Genomic DNA, 24,607 nt, shown 5'->3' with positions numbered 1-24,607 from the left:
AACTCCCCTGGACTTTATCACTTCACATCTCATATGTCACCAAATAAATATATAAACAAACAAACAAACAAACAAACAAACAAACAAACACATTCATACATAAAGCTTTACATTACTAAGAATTTCCTGAATTCAAAGGGCCCTAATTTGAAAGGCAGTGAGCTCTGTGTTAGACACCATGCAGGATTCCCACCCATTTTCATTGACAACATTTCAAAACTTTTCCATGACTTTTCAAGGACATTTTACAACCTACAAGTTCACAAAACTGCATACTCCACTGGTTGGGCCTAATTATTGAATGAAAATTAAACAAACATTTCCATTCCATTTCTAATGGGCCAGTTCCTTTTCTAACAGGCTGTGTCAATTCAAATGGAAACTGGATCACGCTGCAGAAATGAAACAGTATCCATGAGTAGCCGGAGATCTCGTATAGAAGCAGTCGACGACTTCAGCTGTCTTTGATGACACACACATACACAGGGCAAGTGTACATGTGTGTAAATACATGTGTCTATGCATCTGTTCCCACTTAGACAGCTGTGCAGTCAGTCAGTGTGTGGACAGTGTGTGCAGAACTAGAAAGTACAGAAAGTATGGTATGATCAATCAGGTATGATCAATGCCTGATGAACAATGTCCTGACCGGAGACATCACCACCACATCATCATTCAGCACTCTGCGTGTGTGCGTGTGTGCGTGTGTGTGTGTGCGTGTGTGTGTAGTCCTGAAAGTATAAGTGAAAACAACTCTGTTTTTTTAAATAAAGCTTGTTTAACCCACTATAAATTCAGAGAGAGGAGTAGCCTTGTATAACCAGACCCAAATTCCCTTTGTGAATAGGGTCTGGCCTCACCTCATTGGGGATTGTTTCCAGTCATTTCATCCTAATGGTCATAGACCATAGGTTTTAAACCATTGGACCAGCCAATCGGCATTGACCACTATGGGATTGCTGTACGTCCTACTTCACCATCAACGGTGCAAGTTGATATATCAGCTTTATCCCAAACTCCTTTGGCAGTAAGGCAACAATGTCTTTGCACTTGATGAATCATTTCACACATTCTTCTTGCTCAGTTTTAAATTGTTATGGTACCTTGTCATTGATAAATGTGTGAATGAGTGAAACAGCAAAACGAGTGTGTCTGAATATGTGTATTTTTATGCAGGTCGATCTCTTTTTATGCTCAAGATTTATGTAGATATTTAACAACTCAAAGTCTTCACTTTGACAGTTTAAATTGCTACTAATGTTTGTATCACTTTGTCTAGCTCTAGCACTGCCACCAACTACATTTCAAACAAACGCTTCATTTCAACGACATTGCACGTATCCACCTCAATGGTCGCTGAATGATGAGCCCCTTAGAATAGCCCATCGTTTCATCTTGTAAAAACAGTTCCCGACTGTAATCCCTGGAGCAATAGGCTGGCAGAGCCAGGCTTGCCATCAAGACCACCAGTGAATAAAACACCTTAACCAATCAGAAACGTGGCAAGCCCCTGGCGTGCCAAAAAAACGACCAGAGCGACGGGTGGAAAGAGAAAGAGAGCGAGGGCAAAAAACACACACAGGTATTCATCAAAGCGGAACAGAAAACACTGGCACTGTCCTTGGCCTTGGCGATGTGCATTTTACTGGGGGTAAATGAGAGAGCATGTAACCTCAGAGCCCAGGACACATCTTGATCGTGTTAAACCAGTTAGGCCCGGCGAGTTTGTCTTGGATGGGGCCGGCACGCTTGTTGCGGCGTACACGGGAATATGGGGAGTCAAAATAACCCGCTAAGTGCAGCGAGGAGCAGCAGACTGAATGGAAATAAGACGGCCGTTGTGCACGGGTCCAAGTCTGTGATGGCTGCCTGACATGGGCTTTTGGGAAGCGCCATCTGCAATTGGTCCCAATTGAAATGATCATACAATAACGACTCGCATACATCAACTGTTCCACCAACTTCACCGCACATCTCAATAGAAGATCAACTTGACATAGTCAGTGAATAATAATAATAATAATAATAATATTAATAACAAAATATTCCTGAGAGAACACTAAATTAAGTGTGGATGTACGGAACCAAACAAACCAGGACAGATCTGGAGGCCGAAAACAAAAGTAAGATGTGAGCGATTACTTACAAAAGTAAGACGTTAGCGATATTGAGGAGATTTACTGCCTCAATGTGACTAAGGATTTATTGTTGCAAGACAAAAACATCACGTGGAAGTGGAAAGTGCAAAGTGGACTTTTATTTCTGGTTTAAAGTGTCTAAATCATGATATTTAGGGAGAGTAAAACAGTCTCCATGCTGCTGAAGCATTTTAACAACATGATTCATCTCTGCAAACATTTCCTATTCCATCCATGGTGGGGGACCACTACCTGAGCCAAGAACATCTTCGGCTTAAACCTACAGTGCAGGAATAAAAAGGGTATGATGACAACTGAGCGGTGTCTCCGCACTACGAGCGGTGATGGCACCGTAAAAGAAAGCAGGAGACACGAGTTAGCAAGCCTGCTCAAAACCACATTTTTACCGTCTCTGACTTTACAGAGGTTGGACACAGTACCCCACCTCCCCCTCCCACCAACATTTCATGCTATAGAAAGACTTGAATGCTGGGGTGAACTGAAGCGGCGCTTTCTGGGCCTAAGTTGAGCGGCTGTGATAAAATGGACGATTGAAATATTTGCAAACATGACTCGAACTCGACGGGGAGAAACTTTCCATATGATATCATTTGAGTTTCTGGTCTGGCACAGACTAACCGGCCATTTTGTTTATCCCTTAAATGAATGTCTATTACGCTAAGCAAGTAGAGCCAGACAGCGAGGGAGAGGGGGAAAAAAAGAGTGAGTAGGGAACGAAAAAGAGAAAAAGTCGCTTTTTTTTTACTGCAATTTCAGCCAGTTCCCTTTTGTCAACAAGTGGCACATGTATATATAGACCTCTAGCCTTTGCTACTTACCCTCCTGGCGCATGATCCAGGGAATATAATGGGAGACCAGAAAACATTATGCTCCACTACAGTAGTACATTGGTGATCTCTATACTGACCCTACCTGCATAGAAAGGAACACTGGGGCAGATTTGAGGCTAACTCAGCACTTGCCACTTTAAAGGCCTGTGCAGAAAAATTGACACACACACACACACACACACGCACGCACACACGCACACACACGTTGCAAACAAACGGTGACTCATCTGTACAATTAAATGTTCCCTTCACTATGTCAGGATGTGCTTATGTGGACTCTCCATCATAGCTGGTTGACAAGCTGCGTCATTTTCTTATCTAAAGCACATGCCCTTACGTAAACGCACACGTCTGCACACGGACACATGTGTCAATGTAAATCTAAGGCTGTCAAGGGAACCAGCACTGACAAAGGGGACCGTGGGAGTTCAGTGTTTCTGCAGTTGATGTTTCTTTATGTTGGGCCAGTACACCATCACTTACAAACATAACATAACTGTCTAATTCAACATTTCTCTACTAACAAGCATTAAGTTGACATATAAATAAACTACAACAGGATGGGAATATCATCTTTTACTTTGGCGAATATATACAGATCTTGTGCTTGTCATTATTTATTCTCCGCTTTCAATTTGTGTCATATAGAACATTTGGATAGCACTAGTCTCTAGACTACCTGAATTGGTATCAGAATAAAAATATTACAAATCATAACCCTGTCCTAGACAAAAGCGACTCAGAATGGCAATGTTGAGGCCACTTATCAGAAAGAGAGAAAGGGGAAGGGGAGGCAAGTAGGAAGAATGCAGAGATAAAAAAAAGAGAAGTGAGGCTGACTGAAAGTGTGGCGAAACGAGTGAGTTCTCACACACAGCAAGAGAAACGCCCAGTAGCCTGGCCACTGTTGCAGCTTAGTTAAAGCAGCATTATGGAGCATGCAAAAGCCTTGCAAAACACCACCAACAGCAACCAGCCAACTGGTGTCTTTTGGCGATGTTGTGAAGATGCTGTGAAGGCGTTTTTCACATTTTCGAGGGGTGTTCCATTCTGACCACAGAACTACATAGTGCATAACCTGGACGGGCAAGTGCGAATTACATATTTTTACTTGTCCTTCACACGACCATATACCATCAAATGAATTTGAAGCTGCTCCCACCAGTACTTACTCATAAGAACATACCTCAAAAAGCGGCAAATTGTTGCATAATAATGCTGACGTTTCAGATTTATAAGCCTGTAAGCCTTTCCAGCGTTTTGACTGTATTGTTGGTCTCCTGCAGATCTACAGTCTCGTGTGATTATCTTCAGTGCTGCTAACGTCATTTCCATGGTGATTTACAGGAATCACCCATCATTCCAACACAAATAGGTGTCCCGCAGATATCAGAGATGCATTCCAGTGCCTCTTATTACATTGCCCAGTTAGCAGAATCCCTGTCACACACCGAGGCTGTGGCAACAGGGACCTCCAGTGGATATATTGGTACCTGCCGTGAGAGCAAAGCTCGCTCACACACACTCACACACACATACATATGCATGCCACAAGGTATGTGCTGCTTTAGTTTGTATGATGTATTTTAACGTGTCCCACAAGTATGCAGCCAATCAAAACCAAAATGTTTTTACAACTCAAAACCTTACTGCCCTCTCTGCCACACCTTGCCAAGGACCATGTGGGCAATTAAAACTAAGGGACCGATAGCACTTCATGAGGAAAAGCAACTCTGAAAGACATCCACCTCCACACACACACACACATACATATCTAAAAACAGCAGTTGTGCCTTAAATGTAATAATGCCTGTAAGGACTTTCCATGTCCCAGCTCAGGAAACGCTCTAAGACCCGAGACTGGAAGCTGGGCAGTGCATCTTACTGGCTGGACACAAGTTAGTGTTTTTCAAGTCTGACCGCTTATCCTCTGCTCTCAACCTCAGTGGAAGAAATCTTTAATGGTTCGGTTTCCACAGAGCGGCACCGCTTAGAAAGAAGGCTGCCTTAACACACAGTGCTTTCCTTGGCTGGATCTGCATTGGCTGTTTCAATGTGCTGGTCACAAGGCGAATAACATTGAAATTTACAACTTATGATTTACCGAAGTCAAACGTCTTCCATGAACTTTGAAAAGACACTGACATTTGTTTTCAGTTTTACATAGATTATAATTAATATCGAGACCAAACATGGGCTGCTCAAGATGAAGAGATTTTATTTTAATTTAAATCTGACTCCGTTCTTTTCCTCAAAACCTCTTTCTAACAGCAAATTGTGCTGATGAAAGGGTCTCCCTTCCTCCCTGGTCACGGAGCATCATGTGTGGTCAACATCAGGTGATTCAAATGACTTACTTACTAACTTTTAACTCTACAGGACATTCCAGGTCCAGTTCCGAGACTGGTCACTGCTCTAGCTGTATCCATAGCAACACACACATACACACAGCAGGAATCAAGTTGACATGGGAGAAAAGGTCACGTGTTCATCGCCACAGGAGCCAAGGTTCGAGTCTTGCCGGAAACGTCTTTGGCTTGACCTTGCATTTACACAAACACAGCTGGCAGTTAGAGGTTGAGCAAGGAAGTACCGTCCTATCTCTCCAAGAGCTGGTTGATTGGGGCACCCAAACAAGTTGACAATAAATCATTGAACAACATAAAGCCTGATGTTTTGGGGTATTTTTGAGAGAATATGAAGTAGATTTTCACATGGATTCATAAATAGAAGGGGTTGTCGAATCCGTAGATTAAGGGAAAATGATCCAATTAAAGGAACCCTTCTTACACATTAATGGTTGTGAAATTAATTCAGGAAGAAAAGGTTTATTTCTATTATATCTAAGGAAATATAAGGATTTGTATTTGTTCTTGTGAATACTGGAAGGTTAGTACCGTCCTGGGTATGTGCATTGATCACTGCCTGTAGTGAATCAAGTAGCCAACAGATCATGTTCATTGAGATTCAGAGTGGTCTACCCTTAACCTCGAAGCACAGCAGCCATCTCCAATAAAAACATGCTTTACGTCTGAGTGTAGTTCAGCTGCCCACTCTCGTTCCCTATGAGTCTTATTAGTGCTCAGTCACGTGCAGGCTCGGGATACGTTCAGGAACGGGCTTCATTTTGACCAAACCAACTATTCTGAATCCTAAATTGAATCCGTTATTTATTAATGGCTGTTCTTTCGTTAGTTTGTGTCTGTAGGGTTGCTGACAGCATCATGCGGTGTGCAGGGTAGATATCATCCAGAATGTCAGCCTTTGTGAGCAAATAATGAAAGAGATCTGAAGATCTGTAACTGCAATGCAGTTGAATGCCATGGTAACCACATTCTGCTCTTCTGTCTCCATTTGACATTGTATCAGTCTGTTGAGGCATCCATTGACAAACAAGTACTGTGGGCCTGCTGTGACGAGACCCACAACACGTTTTTTTTGGAGGAGGGCTCTACATCCAAAGAATCTGACCAAATCCTAAGCTTATCCATATGATGTGTATACTACTACATATTGCTTTTCATAATACTGTTGTCTACTGTACTACTACTGTGATTCTGACTGTAATCTATTGGCCTTTCTATTGGTAGAAGAGGACATCTTCTCATGTGAATCCAAACAACGATGGAGCAGTTCAAAGGTTTGGTGTACTTTTTGACAGGTATATGGTTATACATGGCCGCACAGAACATGAGACCAAACATGGTGTTGAGAGTGACCAATCAATAGTCGTACCTGTTCAGTGTGCTTGAATTATCAGCACAGGACCTCCGTACAACACGCTTGACAGTGGAAAACTGACAATACCCATTGAAACGGTTCTGAAAGTGTTCAGTGGAAAAGGGGGTTGTGTCCGTCTTCATTTAGAAGCGCTCTGACTTTCAGTTGTTTGTTTGGATAGACAAAGCTGCCTCTCCTGTGCAAACAGCCCGATGCCTGGTCCTCGCTCACTTCTCTGGCCCTCACGGCAAAAGAATAACACAATCTGCCACGGGTTCCAGTCGGGCTTCGCTATTAAATTACTACCTTGCCACCGCTGTTTCATTTCTGGGTCTTAACTGTCAGTTAGAACACTGGCTTGGCGGCGAGGTGGCCCTGTCAGAGTTCTCTGATGGTCATGTGCTGCACCCGAAGGGCCGTTAAAGTCACATAATAAAACAGCTACATAAAAATTTCATACTGCACTTGTGCCAGTCGGGCTCCGACGACCGCTCCGTGCACCCAAAAATAAATAAATAAATAAACACGAAAAATAAGAAATGAAAACAGAACACGGGGGTAGTGTGGCGGCGCCCCCACCCCCCTCTTCACAAACCACTGCTGCCGCGAGGGTCATGATTCAGTCATATGTGGACAGACTGATAGCCAGCTGGGAGCAGCCGCTCAGGACAGGATATGCATACCGAACCAACATTTACATATATGAATTATATAAACATATATATATAGACTTTTGGAGTGATGGAAAAAGAATTAGGAATCCTAGCACATCCCACTGCTTTCTCGATGCACTTAGGGATTCAAGGAAAAGGGCCGCCTGTCATGGCACTGTTTCTGTACACAACGGAGCTGGAGCCAGATGGGAAAAGATGGGAAAAGTCAGAGACTGAACGAAACTCAATCCGTAATTATTTCTTCATGGGTCGTAACTGCACATTTAACGAGAACGCAAAGCAGTAAGTCATCGTGACACAGTGGATTGCGCGTAGTCCAGTTCTTTATACTGTGAGCGCCTAAACGACTGTTTGCTGATAAATGCTGGGCAAGTTCATGCGCACGCGTGCGTGCAGAGCGATTGTGTCTTACCTTACAAACTGTTTCCGTGTCCCAGGGCAGGATGGTCTGCAGATCGATGAGTTCACAGGAAATGCCCAGCTTCTCCTGAGCCATATTGGCCACCTCCCTCATCACATGGACCTGAGCGGAAAACAACAGGGCCGATTTCATGTTTACTTACTCAGGAGTGTAAATGTGAATATCTCTGTATTTGAGGGGCGGGAAAAGGGCACACTAAAAAAAGACAGAGAACATAATCCTTCAATAAAACACACATGAAACAGGCCTCAAATCTAGCTCTGGCCATTTGGCGCTACAACTCTCTGAGACGGTTTTCATCTGTTAATAAAAGCAGACACAACAGGAGTGGTATTCATTACCGTGGTCGTACTCGCCATGCTAAATGTGTTAACAACCATCACCCGTTGTCTGAGGCCTTACATCTGATTGTAAAGCTATTGTGTGCAAACACTGGGGTCTCCTAAGTGTGTGCGTGTTAGTGAAATGGGCCTGCAGTGTGGGGTGAAGTGTGTACATGAGACCTGCACTAAGGGATGTCAGTGGACAAGTCGATAATAAACACCATGCATTATAAGTCTCTGCTGATGACGTGCTGTGGAGGACTCCATGTGGATCATGTTAAATTACAAGCACACACTTCATCAAGGTTGCAAAATGTTGCTTGCTGTTTGGCTTGCAACATTTCCGTCCCCCCCGTGAGACAAGAGTTCTCCCGTGCCCATGGCTCAAGTTAAAGGAGAGAATGGATGCAGGTGTGATGGCAGAGAGGAGCCAACCCCCACACATACAGGCACACACACACACACACACACACACACACACACACACACACACACACACACACACACACACACACACACACACACACACACACACACACACACACACCCATCAGTGAAGTGACTATAATGGCACAAAATGGACCGGTTAAGGCCAAAACTGTGGTAAAGGCCCATTCTGGTGACAAATGCCCCTCTGTTTCAATCATTAAGGGTTCTTACTGAAGGTTTTGGGCGCCCTTAGAGAGAGAGAGAGAGAGAGAGAGAGAGAGACACACACACACACACACACACACACACACACACACACACTCTCTGATGTCTTTCTGCACTGTTTTCATTTCACTCCTCCGTCGCTGATGGAGGGAGAAGTAATTGGGGGCGAGATCGACAAGTAACACTCCGCCAGCAGTCACCATCTTCACTTTTTTCCTGCCAACTCCCTCAATCTCTTTCTTTTCTCTAAAGGAGGCTATTTCCTCCCTGCTTTCCTCATCAGCACTTCAGATGAAGGCACACTATGGAGTCTTTACTGCTGGCTAGGACGAGCCTGTTAAAAGGGAGAGTTGAGGGCTTTTTGTGAGTGTTGATTCCTGGCGCGCTATTGAGGCCCTAATCCAACAGCAGAGAAAGGAATACAAGGGGTGGATCAACAGAGGGTGTGGACGCGGAGTGGTGTCCACGTGTCCCTGTCAGCACAATGGAGCACAAAGGCAAAGCTGTGCTAGTCGGAGGGGATGTCCATGTGAAGTCTGGTCATAAAACATAGTCCCCTCTCGTCACCCTACCTCACCCTCACACCCCACCCCCAGAATCGGTAGCTTGCTGAGTGACCTCATCTTCAGCCAGATTGAACATTAATCCGCAAGTCCTCCAGGAAGCTTAAATATCACTGAGCTCAGATTTACCCGCAGCTCAGTCTTGCCCCCCCCCCAGCATGGCCGTGTCTCATGTGTGATTGAGATTTAGCGCCACGGTGGTGAACCTACCAACTCAACACCCCCGCCACCTCATCTCCCACTGGCCCCCACCTTCCAAAAAAAAAAACCCAACCCTTTCCCCTCGTCTTTTAATGGCACTTACCTGCGTTCCCCAGGCAACAAGAGTGACATCACTTCCCTCTTGCAGAACGTCGGCCTGTGATAGGGGGATGGTGTAGGGTTCTGTGGGAACTTGTTCCACTGAGGGAGAAAGAACAAGAGAGCTGTCAGTTTATTCACCAGAAAGAATAGAATATTTGTTTTCTTATTTTTTTATCTTAACGGAAATCAAAATCAATATTTTAAATAAATAATGGAAAACCCATGACATCCACCACGCTAGTCCAAGCACACATTCCTTAATGGCTTCATTATGTGCCTTCCTGTCAAAGTCCCAAGACTCCGATACCTCTACAAGATGGATTAGATGACAAAGGCTGTTTGAAATTCAACCTCCTTTGAAAATACTGGCAAACTGCGGTTCCCGTTAGTGTAATGCTTTGGCTCGTTCCTCAGCGCTTTCTGACATAATGAATGGGAATCAGTTAAACAAAACTACAGCCTCTACTCACAGGGGGACCCGACAGCCTGCAATTTACACTCGTCAGTAAGAGGAAAAACAAACATGTACACCCCAGAGGAGTCCATCCTGAGACTGGAATCCATCTTAATTATGGACACAGGTGAGGCCGCTCAGTTGCATGGGACAAGGAGAAGCTAACAGTAAATTGCTGCTCTATATATAGTAACACTTTGGTTGTGTGTAATAGACAATCTATAGACAACACAACTTAACAATTAATTGTATTGCTTCAAGGCCCCCTGTTCCTTGGCTATTTAGTATACACACATATATCTATTGTAAACTATAAACAATCTTAAACGTGGATGGGCTAGACAGTTCATCTAGTTTGAAATTTCTAAAGTAATCCAACAGCTCAAATTAGAGGTTGTTATTCATAAATGAAAGTCCAGCAGTGGTCTTCTTCGAGTTGGTCTTTACTGTATACAATATTCCATTATTCACATATTCCTAAAAGCTCCTTAATACCTAATGTGTTGCTTTGTCTGAAAGCTCTTGCTCCTCCAGCATGATGTTTGACCTGACATTTGTATTTCTCAGGAATTTATTAGACCCTTTGTCTTTCTCAGTAATTTATCAGACACTTTGTAAAATGTGTGCTGGTAACTTTTCAACAACTTCTTGCTCGGTTTTTTAACTCCACAGCTTAAAGCAAAAACAAATGTCTCCCTACACTCTTAGCCAAAATAATTACTCAGCTTGTCCACCAAGAACTGAACTGGGCTCACTTGAATGTAATAAATGGCATCAATCTCTTTACAGCACTTGGTCGCTGATGAGCATATCCTATCAACAGCAACTCAATACAAGATGCACACAGACAGACAGACAGAGACAGGCAGACAGATACTTGGCCATTTTTGAAGGCATCTATTCAGAATTTTTAATGTTTTTTTCATGGAGACCAAAGAAACACATTTTGATAGGGAAGTAAAGTATGGATTATATAATAGCTTCTGTTCTGTAAAGAAAAAAAACCAGTGAGGCTTAAAGAAGGTTGTTGGGCGGGCAGGGGGGTAACTCCGCACAGCTGCACCATGGACCAATTTCAAGGCTACGCACGAGCTGTAGTGGTAATTGGCCACAGTAGTTAGACTAGAGGCTTTGCCTCTTCTTACTTCAAGACATTTTGATCGGTCTCCACTCGTCCATCCTCTTGAGGAGACAAAAAAAAAAAAAAAACACACGACACAGCCAAACATATGTCTCACTGTCTCCAAAAGAAAAGCAAAAAGGAAAAAGGAAAAAGGAAAAGAAATCCATGGTCATCTTAAGAATGTGTTTCTAAAATCAAGCTCAGTGGTTGTACAGCAGATATTAATTTCCCCTTTTTTTACTGAATTTAATCAGCATGTTGAAGTTGCATTTGTTTTGTCCAAAAGGTCAGCTGTGTGTCTGTTATATCAAAGCCTGACATCTGGCCCACGGTACTCAGAGACACTGCCAGCACAGTGCACAGAGTGCACCGAGGTATTTAACCTGGAATTATGACCTTTGTGTTCTGGGACAGACAGACAGACAAACAGGCCGACATACAGACCGACACACACACACACACACACACACACACACACACACACACACACACACAGAGAGAGAAAGAGAGAGAGAAAGAAAGAAAAAAAAGAAAGAGCGATAGAGAAAAAAGAAAGAGAGAGAGAGAGAGAGAGGAGAGAGATGCACACAAATGCACAGAGGCACATTCTTACAAACATTCAAGACTGTTTGAATGATTGAAAATGCAGACCTCTAGTTGTCTTGCTTAAGTTGCCCTGAGCTGAAAAGGAGATTGCTCTAAAATCACAGAAACCAAATCAACTAAATGAAGTTTAAATTGTTCTGCATATATATATATATATATTTTTATCAAATAAAAAACGTTATTGATATAGCGCCTTTCATGCAAAATTGCAATACAAGGTGCTTAACAATACAATACAAATACAACAATACAAATAAGATGATAAAGAAATTATCATGTAAAAATAAGACCTAGAGAGACCAGTGAAGCATCGTAAAAGAGGAAGATTTAAATAGAACAAGATCAAATACAAATAAATCAAATCAATCAATACAATCAATACAAATAAAATGGATTAAGAGAAAAATAGAATGCTAAGCATTTAAACGAATCCTAGGAAGATATGTCCTAAGATTTTTTTGTGACATTATTGATGTAAGGTTCCAAATTCAATTCAGGGTCTAGAAGTATGCAAAAAATATTTGCTAGGGGCTTGGCATTTTGTGGCAGAGATTTCCAGTTAGTGCACAGTGTCTCTCTCCAGAACTTTGCTCTGACAATTAAACCCTCTGTCTTCTCTGTGTTCAATTGAAAGAAGTTCGAACATTCACAAGTTGATATGATCAATGCATTGAACCAGTTAATCAATAGGGCTGATTGGGTGATAAAGAAATGTATAGTTGTGTATTATCGACATTGCTATGAAAGTAAATCCCATGCTCTCTAATAATTCTTCCCAGTGGCAGCATATAGAGGCTGAACAAAACAGGTTCCAAAATGGAGACTTGAGGAACCCCAAGTTATGCTTTGCCAAGGAGTGGACACCAAAGGACAGACAAAAAATAAAAATCTCACCTGACAGATAAGTCCAAAACCAATCTAAAACTACGCCAGCAAACTCTGTAAGCTGTTAATAAGGATGCCATGATAAACTGTATGAATGCTGCATTTAAGTCTAAAAGGACTAATATTGAGAGTTTACTGTCATGCATGTTCATTCTCAGATCATTTACAACTTTACCTAGCACTGTCTCAGGGCAATGGTGAGGAGGAAAGCCAGATAGGAACTTCTCAAATATACATCTGAAATTTAAGTAATCATTAAGTTGTTTAAATACAAATACAAATTTTAAAACAAAAGGTTTGCAACTGGCCTGAATTTGTTTAGTATTAAGGGATCCAGGTTACTTTCCTTTAGGAGAGGTTTCACAACAGCAGTTTTTATCAACGGGGGTGAAGTACCAGTCAAGGAAAGATTTACAACCGCTAGCACTTCATCCTCTAGAGAACTCTGTCTTAAAAAAAGCAGTGATGATGGGGTCAAGTGAGGAGGTAGATGAGATTGATGCATTACTTATTTCCTGAGCATTTCTTTATCAACAGCAGCAAAGTCATTCATAGAAATCTTTCTGGAGCTAGATTTACGAGGCTGTCAAGAGTTGAGAAAAGCATTCTGGGATTATTATAATTTTCCGAAATCAGCTTTAAGAAATTAGCTGGTTTTACGTTTCTAATTGCTTTGTTGAAAATAATGAGGTGTTGTTTAAAAATGTCATAATGGATTTGCAGCTGATTTTTTTTTCCACTGATGCTCAGCTTTCCTACAGTTAACAATATCCCATTCTCCATTGTTTCTGTTTAGATTTAATCTTCCCAAGTTTGGCTCAATATGTCTTATCGCAGACATGAGCTCATATGTAAAAGCCTCTAAACAACATCATGCTTTGTCTTATTCATCACACACAGCAATTCCACTTCAGCCTTTGATTGTGGTTTTGATGCTGAAACACTGACATCTTGGTTAACCTGAAAATGTGATTTCCATGTGCCTCGAGGGGATGGAGTTCATAAATACGGAGCACACACACACACACCACACACGGCCCCAGGAACAAGTCAGAGAATAGTCATTCCTTGTGTGCCAATACAGTGGGATAAGGCCTGAACAAAAGCATTGGAGATGGTAATTATAGATCATTTCAGTGGGAGGCATGATTTAGAGACTAGGGTGAGGTACCCTTAACCGATTATGACAGCTGTGATTACGAAAATTGGTGGCCGCACCACTTGCTTGAGTCTACTGTGAGTTAGGTGAAGTGCACATCTCTGTTGCCATCATTTTGCACACCTTGTTCAGAAAAACAAAACCCTAAACATTTCAATATAGACAGGCACGCACACACTGAAAGACACACACACACACACACCCCTGACGTCTAGAACAGTGGTTATAAAAATATAATATATTATCTCTCCATTCATAACACATTAACACATTGATCATAGAAGTTTCTCTGTCTGTCTGTCTGTGAGTGTGTGTGTGTGTGTGTGGGGGGGGGGAATTGTGGCTTTGTCTCACCAACATAATGACAATTACAAAATACCAGAATAAACCAAACTAAGTAAAAGCACTAGGATAATGAACGAAATGCATACATTTTTGTGCATTAAAGTAGTTCCTGATGTTAAGCTACCAGTTCAAAGGGAAAAGAATGGAAGACATTATCCTCTTAACGACACTGGAATACCACACCAATGATAGTCACAAAATGCAGAGAGAAAAAGATGGTGAATAACAGACAAACAAATATACTCGTTCATCAAAACAAGTCAGGTCTCGATTTAAAGGCACAGTCCGTGCTTCTGGCGAAAGGTTGTTGATATTTGAGCTCAACAGCCAAACAGATTACACCCCTCCCTTCCGTGCTCCTAAAGCAACGTGTTGATTGGTTGGAATAGTGTGTGGCTCAGCTTGAGCCACTCTGTTTCCCATTTAAAGAGCCACGACTGCAGCTTTCTTTTTTTCAAGCACACACAGAACAGACACCTGGAGCACCTTGCTGAATTTGACAAAAAGTGTGGATTAGAATCACCGACTGGACTTTTAAATCCAAAACCCTCACAGCAATGAACTATCCAGTCCATAATCTTACCTCCTTATTCCTACATACGGCTGTCAATTGCATTTAACACGGAAGTCTTCGGATGATGGGAGATTTCAAAGAAATGACAGATGGGAAGCATTTCAAAGAAATGCGTTTAAAAAAACAGTTATACAGCTGTCGTAGGTGAGACAGAGTGACAGCCTTGTGATGCTCCACTAGCACTGCCAAGTCTAGCCAGTCGACTAGACAATTCAACATGCCAAAGCCCTGCTGCCGTGGAGATCCTGCTGACTCCACGCACATTGTAAGGTTCTTGATGCTAGACAGACCAACCAGAAGAACTAGAAATTCGTATGCTTTGTTCCTGAAAGCAAATCTCAGTAACTTCCTGTGCCGTGGAGCGATCGGAATTAAACCAATCGTTCTGACGTACAATGGGAATGATCTTTTTCTGCATAAGCATACGAGACGGGAGCTTTTTCAAGCCTCTGTTCAGGTCTCTCAGATCTAGAATGGGCCCTAATAAGGTTGGAGGAGTTTAGTGAAACATGAGAAAATACAAACCTGTGTGACTGCTTCCTGTGTCTAGTGTGCAGATAAACGACAATTCATCCAACCCTGAGCACATGGTAATGCGGAGGGCTTTGAGGCACCCATACAAAACCTTTTGCTTACCAGAGTGTGATGGAGAAGTGAGGACACATCTTTGTTTTTGGGAACTTTTATTAACAGTTGGGGCAGCTGATGAGTTTTTGCCCGGCTGACATGTTCCTCAGGGCTACAGAGTCCTTCTCAGCCGCTTCTGACTTGTCTCTCATGGCCCTCTCTGCCACGCCAAACAGGCCTGTGGCAGACACTGGGGCATCCAGCAGAGGCACCTTCTCCTTGTCAGGCCGCTGGGCCAGACAGAGCCACAGATATCTTTGCATGGCCACCAGAAGTTCCATAGCTCTGTCCTTGATTTGTGAGATGCAGGGGCAGACCAGAAGCTTTCCTTAGCTCTGTATCCGTTTCCTCCGCAACATGCGTGCCTAGTTCCCTAAGTAGGTCAGCCTGATATTCCTGCTACAGTGCTCAGTGCACAGCATGCCTGACCACTACAACACAGGCTTCGTCACCTAGTAGGCGGTAGAGTGTGGAGATAGTCCTGCACACTGGGGTCAAGTGGTGAGTGGTCATTCTTACCACATGCTGGGAATGGGGGGGAGGGGGCTAACTAGCTGTTCCACGTCTCCAGACTTTATCCCTGCAGGAGCTGGGAGTAGTCATCCTTCTCCTCCACGCAAAATGCCAAAATGGCCGCACAGAAATAGAGCATGCTGTGCTTTATCATGGCACAATGCAGACATGCTCCCGGCAGGCACAGAGTAGCCTGGTCATGCTCAAGACCCAAGCAAGAGGTCCATCACATTCTGCTTGACATTAAAAAGCCATCATTAACTCATCACTATGGACAAAAGGCACGAAAGCAAGCCTCCCAGGTCAATTACCTCCGTTTGGTTTAAATTGCTCGATTTGCAGCATGCCATAAATCAAACTATGATACGAGCCAGATCATACCCCAAATCTGTGACCTACAAGCTCTGCAGACACCTTGTCAAGGTGGTTAAGAGCCAGCTGGAAGCTGGGTAATTGGGGGTGAGATCTGGAGCGGGCCAGCGTTTGAGAATTTAGGTGAGTCAAGGGAATTCCTGAGGACATTGGCAGACAATCGAGGGGAAAGAAATATGGCAGCACATCTTCAAAATACTTGCCCATCTGTTTGGCAAGGTTGATCTCAGAGGAGACATACACACACACACACACACACACACACACACACACACACACACACACACACACACACACACACACACACACACACACACACACACACACACACACACACACACACACACACACACACACACACACACACACACACACACACACACACGGTGTGAATGACCTTAAACTTTTTTTAATGTAAAATGATTTTGTAACGAGATTATAGTAATCCAAGAAGCCTATTGGAACATCAGGTTCTGATACGATGTCGATAAATGTCCTATATCTGCATTATTTTCCTTCCATGCATTTCTCTTGCTTCTTGTTTTTATTGATTTTATGTAAAGCACTTTGAACTGCAACTCTTGTATGAAATGTGCTATATAAATAAAGTCTTACTTACTTACTTACTTACTAATGACATGCCACAGATACACAGATTCAAGTGTAAACACACTGCAGACCATCTGGCAAATTGAACAGTGTTCTGGGATCAGATAATGACTATGAAAAACAAATAAATCTAGCAGGATGGAGATATTTTCCATGGGCCCAAATAAATAGTAATCAATGTGTACGGGGATTTTGATCTCAGTTTAAGAGCATAATTCATCATGTAGTTTCAGCGGAAAGCAAGCCACGATGGAGTCCTGTTTGGTGCAAGGGAGTCTATAATAGATCACGAGGGACATGCACTATATCACATTAGACGTAGGGTAGATCCTGTCCTGCTAATGACAGGGAAGAGTTCATTCTAACACGCCTGTTCTGAACTTCACACAAAACAAGAAACCTCAATCCAGGACTTACACCCCCCCCAGAAAAAAAACAGAACACAATGCAAAAACACAGAACACCACCACCTACAAACACAAAAGCTGCCAGGTAGAATAAAGGCTTGCTTTGTCTAACTCTCCTTCTTGTTTTCTTGTCATTCTCTTTGTCTATCCTTCTCTCTTTCCCTGTACGCCAGACCTGTCAGATTTTTTTTTTAGGGCCTGCTTGCCAACCTGTCAAAATGTGCTCCAGGATTGTCCCACTTGTGGCTATGGCAAGCTCAAAAACCAAAACCCTTTCACAGTTCAGCACAATGCAAAACACAGAGCACACTCCACGCACAAACACCAGCCAGGCCAGCCTGCCAGAGAGACCAACGGTCAGGGGCTTTTTACGGCCTCCTTAACATACTGATGACATTTGCTCCATATCCACCAAGTGATCCTACTCCAAGCAAAGGGGGCTATTGGACGTCGGTCTGAGGATTACCAGAAGTCATACATTTGCTCCGCATTTAATTGCAAACCCACACAGAGAGAGAGAGAGTCTCAGACTCAGAGAGAGAGAGTCAAGACACAGAGAGAGAGTCAAGACACTGAGAGAGAGTCAAGACACTGAGAGAGAGTCAAGACACAGAGAGAGAGTCTCAGACTCAGAGAGAGTCTCAGACACAGAGACAGAGTCTCAGACTCAGAGAGAGAGAGAGAGAGTCAAGACACTGAGTCGGGCCACTCACCCGCTGCTCTGTAGAGGATCTTGGGCTCAAAGAAGATGCAGGGGTTCTGGTCTGCTATGCACGAGAGGAGAAGACCCTTGGCTTGCACAGGACTCCTGGGGATCACAATCTGAAGGCAGAACCAGACAGACGTCAGCATGTGCTTAACATGGACAACAATCAGACCCATGATCAAAGACAGACATCATTATGCGCTCAATATGAAGAGTATTGACACCAATAATCAAAGACAGACAGACAGACAGACACCAGTATGTGCTCAGCTTTAACAGTATTGACACAAAGACAGAAAGAAAGGCAGACAGACAGACAGCTTTCTTTACCAGCGATGCCCAAACACAGAATTTATGTGGGCCTAAATAAGACCCAAGACTAGCTTGATCAGCTATTGTGCAACGATATTGAAGTCACTGCCAATACTCTCCACATGTTGTGCTCCTGGGCTTTTGTTTCCTTAAACCTCAGCAGTGAATTTCATCCCAATAATGGGCTGGCTCTCGGGGGCACCCCAGCTGGCCAGACCCTTGGACATGGCAGCTTGCTGTATTGACTGTGGACAGCAACCAGCCGCAGTTACAGCCCGTTAAGTTGGAAGGGGGTGAGGTTATCTGAGATTAATTTTGCCTGACTGCGTGGAGTATGCACGATAAAAGTAATCTTTTAAAAGAAACACCAGTGCGGCGATCAGCTTCCCGCATCAGTTGACATGCAGGGAGAGAGGACACAAAAGCAGGGAGCGTGGTAGAGTTCATGGAGCATTATATATACACCAGAGGCTGTGAGAGAGGGAGGGAAGGATGATGAAAGGCAGGAAGAGAGGGACAGAGAGAGAACAAGAGAAAGAGAGAGAAAGACTCAATCGAGAGAGAGAGAGAGAACAAAAACTGATAATGAGACAAATATGAGAGAAAACTAAGCACATTGCAATTCCAGAGCCAAGTGGAACCATGACGATGGAACATGACAATTCCACTTCAATATGCAGTCTGTATGTAGTATTTTGTTACATTGTAATGTAATAATGGTAATGAACTCATAAACAACTTGGCATTTCATATACTTTTGAACTGGACTTGAACTACGACTGAAAGTCCCCCCCTCCACACATACAGCAAGAGATCGGAGACGGCAAAAGCGAGAGGGAGAAAGCAAGAGAGACTGTGTGAGAGAAAGGGTGAAACACACACACACAAACACAGAGACAGAGAGAGAGAGAGCTAGCATTTCAGGAGAGGCAGGGAGACTGAGAGACATCCATACCTTAATCCCAGGGCAGTGGGCGAAGAAGGCCTCAGGGCTCTGGGAGTGGTAGAGCGATCCATGGCCCACACAACCCCACGGTGCTCGGATGGTCAGGTTCCCACAGTCAAACAGGTTGCCTGAGCGATACCTGTACTTGGCTGCCTCATTTACAATCTATGGACACAAATACAAAAACAAGCAAAGTTCGACTTTAAAAACCTAGGACATGCTCCAGATGATGGACACCTTTATAATCAGTCAGCTGTACTGATCTTACTGGATTCACAAAGGAGAGAGGTTAGATCATTGCAGCTATTGTTCGCTGGTCACTAACAGACTGTTGTGGCTAAAGGTCACTGGTGATTACTGTGGTTACAGTGACCACTTACCGTAAGCTACCGCAAGAATGGAGAGATGTGTGTTCTGTAAATTGTTACGGGTGCTATTTTATAAAGTCACTCAATCCAGGGTTCAAAAAGAGCCAAGAGAGATGCTGAGACCGGTCCTCCGATACTTCAAACCAGGCAAGTTCAGTGGGTTCACATCAGGGGCTGAGTCTAGTACAAATGACACATCCTTAATCCCCACTGACTCCCTGCCATTTCCTCCTAAGGCAAGGATGCCAACCTGAAGTAAAGATCTGGACAGATAGAGGGAACTCTGCGCTCTTGAGTTTATTCAAGTCCAGAGAGAACACCCTGGAAGCTTCTCACTCCCACAAGTTCTAAATGATTTAGTCTCGGTTTCCTCGACGAAGGAGGGGGGAAAACCAAATATCACTCATCTTCGCAAAGGACTCCAGCAAGACAAGCCATCGGGCTAATGTTGTTGGCAAGAAACAAGAACATGGCAGCCGTCCATGAGGGACAGTCCTCTACATGGACTGCCACAGCTGCGGATCCAGCAGAAAGCCCTGTGAGTCTGGTGAGTGGGAGGATGACGAGTCACACTCCTCAGAGAAACTCGTTAGTCAAATGGGTTGGTCCTCATCACAGAGATGTTACTTCCTGTTTCCAACACAGTACCGGTACTGCGTCACTCAGGCTGATAGCAAGCTCATTAAAAGGCACAGTCCACGATTCTAATCAAATTTGGTCAAATTCAGCCGACTGCTCCTTATGACAGATAGTAGCTGTGAGTCACTCAGGCGCTCATTAACTCAAGGATGAGTCTGTCTATACAGGAACAGAGAAAAGTGTCCTCAGAGAGGCTCTGAGATCTTGTGACCTCAGACTCTCTCCACCATAGATATGGGCTCATTAGTGAGTCACAAGCACCATAGATGTGGACTCATTAGTGAGTCACAAGCACCATACTTCTGTCTTCAGCAACACCTACTTTGCAAATGTACCAGATGATGATAATTATTGCTATGGTTACCATGAAGCACACTGAAATGTAGGGGTGGGGGAAAAAAATCGATTTTTCGATTTCTCTCGATTCTCTTTAGAACGATTCTGTCTCGATTCAGAAAAGTTCATAATCGATTTTTTAATAAAAAAAAAAAAAAATTTAAATTAATATTTTTTTTTTTTTTACACATTCATTTTGTGTTGAAATGCAAGCTGCATCGCTTATTGCATTGTTCATAGAAAGTCATAATTGTGACAAGGAAAAACTTTTTCTCTAATAAAAAAATAGATCTGTTGATTTATCAAACACAAAGTAGGAAGTGATTTGAGACTCTAAGTAGCAAACTCAAATGTTTTAAAAATTGAGATGCATCAATAATCGTTTTATCGGTTTAGAATTGATAATCGATAATCGGTTTAGAATCGAGAATCGGTTTAGAATCGAATCGTTGACCTCTGAATCGGAATCGAATCGAATCGTGAGGTGCCAAGAGATTCCCACCCCTACTGAAATGTATTGAGCCAGTCATTTACTTGAAAGCCATGTCCCACTACACAGAGGGGTCTGTCATTCTAATTCCTTCCCCTGCCACACAAACAAGCAGTGCGTCATATTCTATTCTAGTCTTCATTATCATGGCAAAGGCCTCAGTAGTCACAACATGCATCACTGAGTCACCTATAGGTGAACATTCCTCTTCGTCTACTTCTTATCTGATACAGTTCTGTATATGACATGTCTATTCAGTGGTATTATATTCTGCAGTGTCAAGAGACCAAGAAGACTTAGCCAGCTCACCTGGTCGAATGCTGGGTAGATGTAATCGGCGAACTGGATCTCTGCGATGGCTGTTGCTCCTGCCACGGCAACACCGATGCCAAATCCCACAATTCCCTGCTCACACAGAGGGGTGTTGAACACGCGGTCTTTACCTGGATGAGAGAGACACACACACACACACACACACACACACACAAACAAAGAACACATGCTAAGCGTTTGCTGAATGATTAAATGTAAATTTCACCAGATTCCATTTAGTAGTACCTTAGCCGTCCAAATCAAACACCTTATACATGTCTACACACTAGCTGTGTAGCCCTTTGAGCAACGCCCGTTAAAAACCACTGTAGGGAACACCACCTCCTTCAACAAGGATGGATCTATTCAAGAGCGGTAGGGGATGAATCTCTGTGATGTGGCCTTGGGTCAAATGGAAACGAATGGCAAAATGGTGTGCCTTTCCATGGATACAAAATCACCGCCAGGGTGTCAGCCAGCCAGTCAGCCAGGACATCTGAGTGACAATCAGCGAGACGATGGTATCAATGTGGTGGGATATCCTCTCAAATGAAATTCCGGTCTGTACTGGGAATCAGCCATGTAACCTTCCATTTGAGCTAGGAAAAATAAGGCAAATAAAACCCGCTTCAAAATGATACCACTGAGAGATGAGAGGGAGCAATTTAGCCTAGCCTATAATTGAAGAAAGTGCCAGATAATTGAGATTATCGTTTTTATTGCTTATTCCATCAGCTTTTGGTAATAGCTAGGTGGGAAACACTTTGGGACGGAATGTTCTGGTGTTTTCAGATATTAGCTACCATTTTCCATATTGAATAAAATCAAACATGCCCTTTAACATCACCACATGGAATTTACAGATATAGCCTTGAGCATCTGTGTGCTGACGTTAAAATAACCATGCAAGACGTCCCTGCTGACACTTCAGTGTAGTGCAGTGCAGCAGTTGCAATTCAGATTGCTAAGAGAATGCATGAGGCTATGAGAAACCCTGTGCAAACTGATCACATCTGTGCCAATGGGTTTCATTTGTTCACATGTGTGTATGTTTGTGTATGTTGTTATTGTTGTTGTTGTGTGTGTTTGTGTCCACTCCATTGCTGGCACACACGATTAAGCTTAATTATGTGGTCTGTAATAACACCCTTCTCCTGAGTGTGAACAGTTCCCAATCCTTTCATAGCCAGAGAATAGGTCTGCAAGAATAAAATTCGCACCCCACTGTCCAATAAGATGACATGGAAAATAACGATCCCATAGGTCAACACCCTGACGTCAATGAAAACTAATAGCGGTGAGAAGGGGTGTGTGTGAGTGTGTGTGTGTGTGTGTGTGTGTGTGTGTGTGAGTGAGAGAGATTCACACACTACGCCACATCACCAGTGCTGAAGCTACAGGAAAGTGTTCGCCATGGTGCGGGGAGAGCTGAAGGTGAAAACCGATTCTACGCCGCGCCAGTGGAATAGCGAAATACAGCGGCCACTGACAGCTTCGACAATCGCTCTATCAGCAGAGATGCATCAAATGACACCTGATTTCAGAGGCTTTCACAAAATTCCACAAATGCAGTATGGAGACTGCATGGAAAACATATTCATCATAATATAAATTAAAAAAAAACTATTGTTATTATTTCATGGTCAGTTTAGCTCTTCATCACTATTGCACATTTAAACCCACACTCAGGCCCAACAGCAACAAATAACAGTTCAGTGTACCACTAAAATATAAGGTATGAGAGTGATAAATGAACACAAAATAACGGAAATGCCACAGTAGACAACCAATTTATCAACGGGACTTAAAAAAAACGTCTCTCTAATGAATGCAGGGGAAAAAGGTTTTTCAAAATCAGACGTGCACTGCCATCTAGTGACAGACAAAATACATACATGATCATAACCGGGTCAGAGGTAAGCAATAACAGAGTCTTGGGTAACCATGTATGAATGTTTACATATGTCTGGAGACAACCATGGTGAAATATGACCTTAAATGTGGGTGAAAATGATGACAACATTACATAAAACATAGACTTCATTTGGTACGGAAGGGCTGGGAGGAAAGAACAGTAGGTGTAGCTCTGAACTCCTGTCAGAAATTGGTGAAATGATATACGGTCCCGCAAGACTATAGCAGCATTGGAATATACTCACCATACTTATCTCGGAGGCCGACAGTGCAGCGAAATACTCCACCAAAAGCAACATCTTCCCCAAAGATAACTGGAAAGCAACAGAACACAGAACACCTTTGTTAGGAAAGTTAGAAATGTTCATTCCCATGACAACTTCCCTTTGGTTTCTCACACAGAATTAGAAGCAGTGCAAAGCAAAGGACATTGCTGTTATCAACAATGCTATGTTCCCCGTCAAATCAAGAATAGGACCCAATGGTGCGTTATTTTCCAGATCAATTATTCCATAACTGTTAAAAACTTAACGGGCATGATATGTGCTTGTGAACTTTAGTATCCACACAGAGGGTCCGCACACTGTAATATGCTGTGCAAAAGTTTAGGCTAATGCAAGTTTCGGCCAGCAGCCTTTTTATGATGTTTTGAACTCCTGAAGAAGGCCGCTGGCCGAAACATTGTGTATTCAATTTTCGCAGAGCATATAACAGTGTGGACCCTCAGCCTGAACTTTCTTTTGCTCCAGCACCTGTGTGTGGGATGTGCGTGCTCTCTCCACTTTCACAATTGGTCATTCCCAGCCTGCCTATGACAGGAACAGACACAGGTCCGGGCTAGGCCTGCTCCAGTCCCCTGCTCTTGGGCTAGACCTGCTCCAGTCCCCTGCTTTTGGGCTAGACCTGCTCCAGTCCCCTGCTCTTGGGCTAGACCTGCTCCAGTCCCCTGCTCTTGGGCTAGGCCTGCTCCAGTCCCCTGCTCTTGGGCTAGACCTGCTCCAGTCCCCTGCTCTTGGGTTATTCACCATGGAATGTCATACTCAGAAATAATAATGAAAGCTTAATGTTTCCTCAGGCTTCTTTGTTCTTTTATTGTGTGGAATGAGGAAGTATGTTAGGAATTTGGTTTGGATTTGTTGTTAGAAGGAAGTATGGATTAAAAAAATACTATCAATCCATGATGCAGTGTGGCTCTTGCTGTACTGAACAGAGGTCAGTCTTTGTTACTCAGAATGCTACGTGCCAATGTGCGTCAGGTGTGGA

The 24,607-nt window shown here is 43.2% G+C and overlaps 1 protein-coding gene across 2 annotated transcripts in view; it reads right to left on the bottom strand.

Moving 5' to 3' along the window:
• Positions 1-24,607, bottom strand: part of bckdhb (branched chain keto acid dehydrogenase E1 subunit beta) — a 60,095-nt gene that overhangs the window by 32,315 nt on the left and 3,173 nt on the right. For both annotated transcript variants that reach the window (XM_031575952.2, XM_012824593.2), the window contains exons 3-8: positions 23,590-23,658; positions 21,428-21,561; positions 19,295-19,450; positions 18,035-18,143; positions 9,649-9,746; positions 7,796-7,906 (exon numbers count right to left, since the gene is read on the bottom strand). In XM_031575952.2, the coding sequence (XP_031431812.1) occupies positions 7,796-7,906; positions 9,649-9,746; positions 18,035-18,143; positions 19,295-19,450; positions 21,428-21,561; positions 23,590-23,658 (677 nt within the window). The remainder of the gene's footprint in view (positions 1-7,795; positions 7,907-9,648; positions 9,747-18,034; positions 18,144-19,294; positions 19,451-21,427; positions 21,562-23,589; positions 23,659-24,607) is intronic.

The sequence above is a fragment of the Clupea harengus genome, chromosome 11, assembly GCF_900700415.2.
Source record: "Clupea harengus chromosome 11, Ch_v2.0.2, whole genome shotgun sequence".
Taxonomy (NCBI): Eukaryota; Metazoa; Chordata; class Actinopteri; order Clupeiformes; family Clupeidae; genus Clupea; species Clupea harengus.
This window is presented reverse-complemented; position numbering and strand designations above follow the sequence as displayed.